This window comes from Aquarana catesbeiana, linkage group LG01 (assembly GCF_042186555.1).
Source record: "Aquarana catesbeiana isolate 2022-GZ linkage group LG01, ASM4218655v1, whole genome shotgun sequence".
NCBI classification, from domain to species: Eukaryota; Metazoa; Chordata; class Amphibia; order Anura; family Ranidae; genus Aquarana; species Aquarana catesbeiana.
Window position 1 is genome coordinate 478,035,111 of NC_133324.1, and position 9,371 is coordinate 478,044,481.

The window sequence follows — 9,371 nt, forward strand, 5'->3', positions numbered from 1 at the left end:
GCTCTGCCCCATGTAATGTGCCCTGTCATGTGTCCTGCCCCAAGTAATGTCCCCTGTCATGTGCCCTGTCCCAAGTAATGTTCCCTGTCATGTGCCCTGTCCCATGTAATGTCCCCTGTCATGTCCCCTACCCCATCTAATGTGCCCTGCCCCATGTAATGTGGCCTGTCCCCTATAATGTCCCCTGTCATGTGCTCTGCCCCATGTAATGTGCCCTGTCCCATGTAATGTCCCCTGTCATGTGCCCTGTCCCATGTAATGTGCCCTGCCCCAAGTAATGTCCCCTGTCATGTGCCCTGTCCCAAGTAATGTCCCCTGTCATGTGCCCTGTCCCAAGTAATGTCCCCTGTCATGTGTCCTGTCCCATGTAATGTCCCATGTAATGTGCTCCGCCCCATGTAATGTGTCCTGTCATGTGCCTTGCCCCAAGTAATGTCCCCTGTCATGTACCCTGTCCCATGTAATGTCCCTTGTCATGTCCCCTACCCCATGTAATGTGCCCTGCCCCATGTAATGTCCCCTGTCCTATGTAATGTGGCCTGTCCCATGTAATGTGCCTTGTCATGTGCCCTGCCCCAAGTAATGTCCCCTGTCATGATACCCTGTCCCATGTAATGTCCCCTGTCATGTCCCCTACCCCATCTAATGTGCCCTGCCCCATGTAATGTGGCCTGTCCCCTATAATGTCCCCTGTCATGTGCCCTGTCCCATGTAATGTCCTCTATCATGTGCCCTGTCCCATGTAATGTACTCTGCCCCATGTAATGTGCCCTGTCATGTGCCCTGCCCCAAGTAATGTCCCCTGTCATGTACCCTGTCCCATGTAATGTCCCCTGTCATGTCCTCTACCCCATGTAATGTGGCCTGTCCCATGTAATGTGCTCTGCGCCATGTAATGTGCTCCGCCTCATGTAATGTCCCCTGTTGTGCCCTGTCCCATGTAATGTGCTCTGCCCCATGTAATGTGCCCTGTCCCATGTAATGTCCCCTGTAATGTCCCGTGTCATGTGCCCTGCCCCATGTAATGTCCCCTGTCATGTACCCTGCCCCATATAATGTCCCCTGTCATGTGCCCTGCCCCATGTGCTCTGCCCCATGTAATGTGCCCTGTCATGTGTCCTGCCCCAAGTAATGTCCCCTGTCATGTGCCCTGTCCCAAGTAATGTCCCCTGTCATGTGCCCTGTCCCAAGTAATGTCCCCTGTCATGTGCCCTGTCCCATGTAATGTGCTCCGCCCCATGTAATGTGCCCTGTCATGTGCCTTGCCCCAAGTAATGTCCCCTGCCATGTACCCTGTCCCATGTAATGTCCCCTGTCATGTCCCCTACCCCATGTAATGTGCCCTGCCCCATGTAATGTCCCCTGTCCTATGTAATGTGGCCTGTCCCATGTAATGTGCTCTGCCCCATGTAATGTGCCTTGTCATGTGCCCTGCCCCAAGTAATGTCCCCTGTCATGATACCCTGTCCCATGTAATGTCCCCTGTTATGTCCCCTACCCCATCTAATGTGACCCGTCCCCTGTAATGTGGACAGTCCCATGTAATGTGCTTCGCCCCATGTAATGCCCCCTGTCATGTGCCCTGTCCCATGTGATTTCCCCTGTCATGTGCCCTGTCCCATGTAATGTGCTCTGCCCCATGTAATGTCCCCTGTCATTTTCCCTGTCCCATGTAATGTTCCCTGTCTTGTGCCCTGCCCCAAGTTATGTCCCTTGTCATGTGCCCTGTCCCATGTAATGTCCCCTGTCATGTGCTCTGCCCCATGTAATGTCCCCTGTAATGTCCCCTGTCATGTGCCCTGTCCCATGTAATGTGTTCTGCCCCATGTAATGTTCCCTGTTATGTGTCCTGCCCCAAGTTATGTCCCTTGTCATGTGCCCTGTCCCATGTACTGTCCCTTGTCATGTGCCCTGTCCCATGTAATGTCCCCTGTCATGTGCCCTGTCCCATGTAATGTCCCCTGTCATGTGCCCTGTCCCATGTAATGTGCTCTGCCCCATGTAATGTCCCCTGTCATGTTCCCTGTCCCATGTAATGTCCCCTGTCATGTGCCCTGTACCATGTAATGTCCCCTGTCCCATGAAATTTACCCTGTCATGTGCTCTGCCCCATGTGATTTCCCCTGTCATGTGCCCTGTCCCATGTAATGCGCTCTGCCCCATGTAATGTGTCCTGCCCCATGTAATGCCCCCTGTAATGTGCTATGCCCCATGTAATGTGCCCTGTCCCATGTAATGCCCCCTGTCATGTCCCCTGCCCCATGCAATGTCCCCTGTAATGTCCCCTGTCCCATGCCCTGTCCCATGCCCTGTCCCATGTAATTTGCTCTGCCCCATGTAATGTGTCCTGCACCATGTAATATCCCCTGTAATGTGCTCTGCCCCATGTAATGTCCCCTGCCCCATGTAATTTCCCCTGTCATGTCCCCTGTCCCATGTAATGTCTCCTGTATTATGCTCTGCCCCAAGTAATGTGCCCTGTCTCATGTAATGTCCCCTGTCATGTGCCCTGTCCCATGTAATGTCCCCTGTCATGTGCTCTGCCTCATGTAATGTCCCCTGAATGGATCAGCTCTGCAGGAAAAGAAAGCACAAGTTTCACATTAACTTAAGCCAAAACGTTAATTTTTTATCTTTAGTTAGAGCAGTGTTTCTCAAACTTTTTACCTTGGAGGAACCCCTGGCAAAAAGTTTGAGATCTTGAGGAACCCCTGAAATAATGTTCACATCTACAGCTTACAGAACAATGGTATGATCAGCGAGCTGTTGATAACAAAATTTTAAAATATATATATATATATATATATATATATATATATATATATATATATATATATATATATATATATTTTGTAGAAATAGCATTAAATAAGAGAATAAATATTAAAACGTACCTACTGGTATTTAAATGAGAAATTTCCCTCTTTTGTGGCATAGTAGACCATTCTCACACACATAATGCTAAACTGTAGTGATTTGCAGACAAAAGTCATGAAAGCATACTACAATTTTTAGTTACGACAAAGACTCAATACAAAATTACATGCTTGAAGTGTCTTTTGTGGGTTTTTTTTTTTTTTGCTGTTTGTTTAATCTTGGTAATATGAATTTTAAAGTAAGTTTTATAGTAGAATGATTTGATAATTATGAGAGAGAGAGGGAGATTTTAATACAATTTTCTGTAAAACAGGAACATAAATAAAACCTAACATTTGGTTAAATTTTAATTAGAGTCTGGAAAGTCTGATGCCTGATAAGTCTGCTGAGAACCTGATCCTCAAACTTGTGGCTCTGTCTTTGCAATACAGCTGCTGCTGGATCCTCTTGTATGCTAAAGAAAGATTAAACTCTGAGTAAGTATATTCATCAGACAGGGTAGACAATAAAAGCTTTTAAAATGGTTTCATCTAATTAGAAATCAACCCCATTTGAATTGTCATGCTATGACTTCTGAATTACAAGCATGCAAGAAAGCACACCAACATTTAGAAAGGGACTTATAATTCTATTTTAGAGATTTTTGGGATCAAGTACATGAGCGGGTCATTTGACTATAGGTACAGTAGATAAGTCAGTGTTGTCCTTTCAGTGTTTTTTGTTTGTGTATTGTTTTAAAAACACCTTGTTTATATGCATCATTTGCAATTATTTATCTGTGCAGGAATAGAGATGAGCTTGGGCATCCTCTGATCTCATCCCTAATCCAAACTCCAAACTTCTACTTTTCTGTGCTCCAATGAGCTGTGGGCTGGGTCACTCCCCACCCTAAAGCATGATCATGAAAAGTGAGCTGTGGGGCGGGCAATGACCCAATCAGCAGCTTTTTGGGGAACAAAAAAAAGTGTGCGTTGAGAGTTCAAGATAGAGATGAGTTTGGAGGATGCCGAAGCTCATCTCTATAGGAAAACACATTTTCTGATTCCATACACATTTCTAATGACTTACAAGGAAAACAGCCCTCTCCTCATCTGCATAACTCCTCCTTGTACACATGGAGGGAGCACAGGAAGTTATGGATGGAACATCTTTCAATTGTATATTTAAAAGACCAAAAGGGAGCAAATAAAAGTTTATTTTTTGGAGGTTACTTACACTTTATATCAGCTAGTACATTCTAGGAACATCAAAACAAATGATATTCAATGTTTTCATTTTTTTTTCTTGCTAAAACAGCCACAGCCTGAATAGAAAAGCCTGTCCCCTTGCCAGTATGCTGTAGAGCAGGACCCCTGCTTTCTGTGGGGAAACGGTGGTCTCTTTGCAGGGTCCAACATGTTCTTTATTGTGTTAGATCTAGGGCTCTTCAGGCAGCAGAGCACATGCTCTCCACTGATTGGAAAGCTCTGGTACTGACTCAGCAGGAGGTGTGTAAGACCTCTGCAAAGGATCCCACTTTCCAGGTGCTGGCAGGGCACAGGTTTGCCTACCCAACCTGTGGTTGGTTTTTAAGAGAACAAAAACTGTAAAGCCTCGTACACACGATCAGATTTTCCGATGGGAAATGTGTGATGACAGGCTTTTAGCGGAAAATCCGACCGTGTGTATGCTTCATTGCTGCCGGATTTTCTGCAGACAAATGTTGGTTAGCAGGATTAAAATTTTCCACGGACAAATGTCTGTTATCGGAGTTTCCAAGCGTGTGTACACAAGTCCGTCAGACAAAAGTCCAAAGTACAAACCCATGCTTGGAAGCAAGGACGAGCCAGAAGCGGTCGGTCTTGTAAACTAGCGTTCGTAATGGAAAATTAACATTTGTGACGTGGCAAATTATGAAACCCCGAAATGCAGCACACATTCTTTTCTTCTTTAATGGGATAATAATGAAGCTGCTTTGCTGGTGATACTGATGGAGTTATTGCAAATTTCCAAAGGCTTTTTTTTCTAGTGATATCAAGAATAATATTACAACAGATACAACTATGTTGGTGTCCCTTGTCAATTTTACAGTGTATTTTGCTAAATGTAACTGCCTACTCCCAAACTGTCATTTGAAGTAAAACACATAGCCAAGTATTATTCTACACATTTTTTTTATTGTGCATTAAAAATAGAAAACAATTGAAATTAGACATGCTGTCTGCCAATGGAACTTAACCAAAAAGTGCATTCTATGCATCCAAAAATATACCAAATCAAAATTATTCAACCCAAATAATAATGTCAAAGCAATAACTCCAAGGCCAATAATAAATAACACATTATCTCCTCCGATTCCACAACATGTCTGGTTGACGAACGGCTGTTCAGAAACTAAATGAAAAACGCAAAAATGAAAAGCGCTAATCGACACTCACCAAACTTCTACGAACACAAATTTAGCAAAAGGAGCCCAAAGGGTGGCACTAAAGAGCTGAAAAACCACGTAGTACGTCAGTATGTTCATGTTTGTTGGCCGACAATTCCTTGTCATTTGTTTGCAAGACAAGTTTGGGCCAACGCCCTTCGGACATAAGTCCACGGTTTTGTTGGCCAACAATCCGATCGTGTGTACGAGGCTTAAGACTTTGCTCAGCTTTCTTTTGATGCATCTGGGAAGTATTTAGCTATTTTAAGCTGAAAGTTCAACTGGGCTTTAAGTAGGATTATTAATTGTAGAGTGAGTGTTTGCCCCCTCCAGTGGATAATGTACAGAGCTCTATATTTAACCACTTCCATACAGGGCATTTTCACCCCCTTCCTGCCCAAGCCAATTTTTAGCTTTCAGCGCTGTCGCACTTTGAATAACAATTGCGCAGTCATACTACACTGTACCCAAATAAAATTTTTATCATTTTTTCCCCATCAATAGAGCTTTCTTTTGAGGAATTTGATCACCCCTGCATTTTTTATTTCTTGTGCTATAAACAAAACAAGAGTGACAAGTTTGAAAAAAAACACAATATTTTTTACTTTTTGCTATAATAAGTATCCAAATTTTTTTTTTTTAAACAAATTTTTTCCTCAGTTTAGGCCGATACGTATTCTTCTACATATTTTTGGTAAAAAAATATCGCAATAAGCGTATATTTATTGGTTTGCGCAAAAGTTATAGCGTCTACAAAATAAGGAGATAGATTTTTAGCATTTTTATTTATTTATTTATTTTTCTTACTAGTAATGGCGGTGATCTGCGATTTTTATCATGACTGCGATATTGCGGCGGACACATCGGACAATTTTGACACATTTTTGGGACCATTCACATTTATACAGCAATCCTTGCTATAAAAAATGCATTGATTACTGTATAAATGTGACTGGCAATGAAGGGATTAACCAGGAGGGGGCGCTGTAGGGGTTAATGTATTGCTAGGGAGTGATTCTGACTGTGGGGGGAGGGGATTCACAAGGGGAGGAGACCGATCAGTGTTCCTCTGTACAAGGAACACACCATCGGTCTCCTCCCATCTGACAGGACGTGGATCTGTGTGTTTACACACACAGATTCACGGTCCTGCTCGCTTACCGGGCAATCGCAGGTGCCCGGCGGACATCGCGGCCGCCGGGCACGCGCACCGGGACCCGAGCGATGCGGCGGGCGCGCCCCCTGGGCTGCCTGAAAGGCTGCGCTGTCATATGACGGCGGCCCAGAACAACAGCTGCACCGTCGCGCCGTCATATGACGGCGGGTGGGCAGCAAGTGGTTAATACAGTTGCAGATATGTGTACGATAAAGCATATATAAATCTGAGCTGCACATCAAACATTACTTTGAGGAAGCTGCATGGTAGAAACAATGTTCAGCGGGCTATAGAAAGTGCCATACACAAGAGCTATGGTGCCCCACTGATTGGAGGTGAAAGGCAGCTGTTTCTAAAGGACATGGTTTATTTGGATATACCTTAACACATCTTTAAGCATTAGCTTTTTTTGGACTTTTGGGCATTCAATTATATGACATCTCAAAGCTACAATGGAAGATGATGCTGTAGACTTTGCTCTGCCTAATGCTGTCAATAGAGATCAAGTAACTTCTTCATAGCCAGTATGTGTCTCTGACTACAGGTCCCACTGTGATTGAGATCTCATTTAGGAAGTATCTCCATATCTCCTACCAGGGCCACCATCTCAATATATCTTTTTTCTTTATTGTACATCACAGGACACAGAGCCATAGTTATTAACTATATGGGTATATAGGCACCTTCAGGTGATGGACACTGGCACACCCAAGACAGGAAGTTCACTCCCTATATAACCCCTCCTCCTACCTCAGTTTTTTCACCATTGTCTAAGGTGTTGGTCACAAGTGAAGATGTGCTCTGAAGAGCTCCGCTGAAGGGACCCCTATTGGATTTAAACAGCCTCCACTGACCGGATACATCCAAAGTGCCACTGAGGCCAAGGTGGATGGTACCTGGGCCTCGGATAAGAAGAACGAGGTTTTGCCTGTAACACTTCTCCTTGGAGGGCTGGACCCCGGGACCCAGTGGTTTGGTCATTTTTACCTAAAGTTTTTTGCTGACAGGGTGCTATACAGGTCCAAGGGAGTGGAACCCCGATAAAAAGGGACCTGGTCCTTGAAGGTTTGCTAAACGCAGCCCACCATGATAGGTAAAGATTGGATCTGTATGATATCAGCAGAAATCCTGCGGTGAGGATAAGGTAAGGGAAGAAGCCTAGGAACTGTAAAAAGTCCACCTATGGTATTTCTTCCTTGGGAAAAATGTTTATCATGCCTTAAAGGGAGTAAATGCACATACCTTAGTAAGTTGTCTCTCACTTCAGCTCAGTGTCACAGCTTGTGTGTGGGCTCAGCAGCAGCTTGTCTCAGTGGGGATTCCTCATGTAGGTAAGAGATTTGCCATACCGCACTTCTCCCCCGCTGGAGGGAGTAAAAGGATTGGGAAAATTCAACAATGGTTGTGCTCCCCCTGCAAATGCCCCCTCCCGCGAGGGGGGGCGGCGGCTCCCTTTTGCTCGGAAGTTTCCCCTGCTCTGCTCTCCATTAGGCCCTGCCTCTCCTCCCCTCTTGTTGGGTCTGCCGAGTGACAGACCCGAATGCCGCCCGCACTCGCGGGAACAAGCTGAGTTTAAAAAAGGAGGGGGTGAGGGACGGAGGGGGCGGGGCCTAGGTACAGCGCCATGTGCGGGACGTAGCGTCCACGAGGACACACGGCGCAGGGAGGAAGCTGAGTACAAAGAGCAGACTCTCCTCAGCCGTATGGCTGGAGAGCATGCTGGCTGATCAAACAGGACACAGGAGCGGTGGGGCACGTAAGGGCTTCATACAGGTATTCCCAATAGAGGAAAGACATCTTTACCCAGCGCTAGGCTGAACTTTTATTAGCGGCATTTCTTTGCTAGGCTATTGTTCAGCAAGTAGTGCATTTAAATATTGCCTCTGCTTTTGTGCTTAGAATGCCTCCCAAAAAGACCAGTACAAACACCTCAAAAAAGGTACCAAAAACATCACCCCCAGGCGCTGAGGACTCCAGGCGTGCCTCCACACTGTCATCTTCTCCTGAAATACCAGAAGTGGCTAGCCAGGGTGAGTCCTTGGAACCAGTTGGTGTTGCAGCTGCTTCTTACATTTCAGCCCCTGTATACGTGAGTGAAGATGCCTTTTCCTCCACCCTTTTGGGGTTAGAGGAAAGACTAGTAGCTTTAATCACATCCTCCATCCAAAAGGATAGGAAGCGTGGTAGATCCCCCTCCCCCACCTCAGACCCTTTACCAAGGGAACAGTGGGTAGAGGATGAGGTGTTACCCTCAGGTGATCAGAAGGAAAGACAATCCAATGACTCCTCTTTGAAGGAAAGAACGGTGGATGAACCCTTTTTCAGCCTCGCAATCTGAGAAATTGCTGGTACAATCTCTTACGGAAATGGTTCGTTCTACTTTCAAGCTGCCCCTAACGGAGTCAGCTGAAAGTTCTGTTTATTCTTTGGGTTCCTTAAAACCTCCGCAGACGTTGCATGCATTTCCCGTCCATGCATTACTAGAACAGCTTATTTATGCTGAATGGGATCATCTGGATAAGCATTTTCTCCCTCCAAAGAGATTCACAGTACTCTATCCCATGGAGGAGAAATTCACCAAAAGTGGAATGTACCAGCAGTTGACACTGCTATATGCAGTGTGAATAAAAGTCTAACTTGTCCAATAGACAATGCTCAAATGCTTAAGGATCCAACAGATAAAAGGTTGGAATTCCTGTTAAAATCCTTTTTCTTTGGCAGGTGCAGTTACTCAGCCTGCAGTTGCTGCAATAGGAATCTGTCAATCCCTAAAGGACCAGTTTAGACAGGCCCTTAAGGAGGTTCCTGTACAACAAGCCCGGGATTTGGCCGAACTGCCAAGAGCATTATGTTTTGCTATAGACACCATTAAAGATTCACCAGGCATCTTGCCTTGCCCTTGTGCTAGTGCACATGCGTAGGATCCTGTGG

General features: G+C 45.3%; 1 protein-coding gene across 1 annotated transcript in view; it reads left to right on the plus strand.

The window, feature by feature from the left end:
• Positions 1–9,371, plus strand: part of SHOC1 (shortage in chiasmata 1) — a 447,382-nt gene that overhangs the window by 354,967 nt on the left and 83,044 nt on the right. Inside the window, exon 24 of the mRNA XM_073612299.1 lies at positions 3,232–3,353. Coding sequence (XP_073468400.1) covers positions 3,232–3,353 — 122 coding nt within the window. The remainder of the gene's footprint in view (positions 1–3,231; positions 3,354–9,371) is intronic.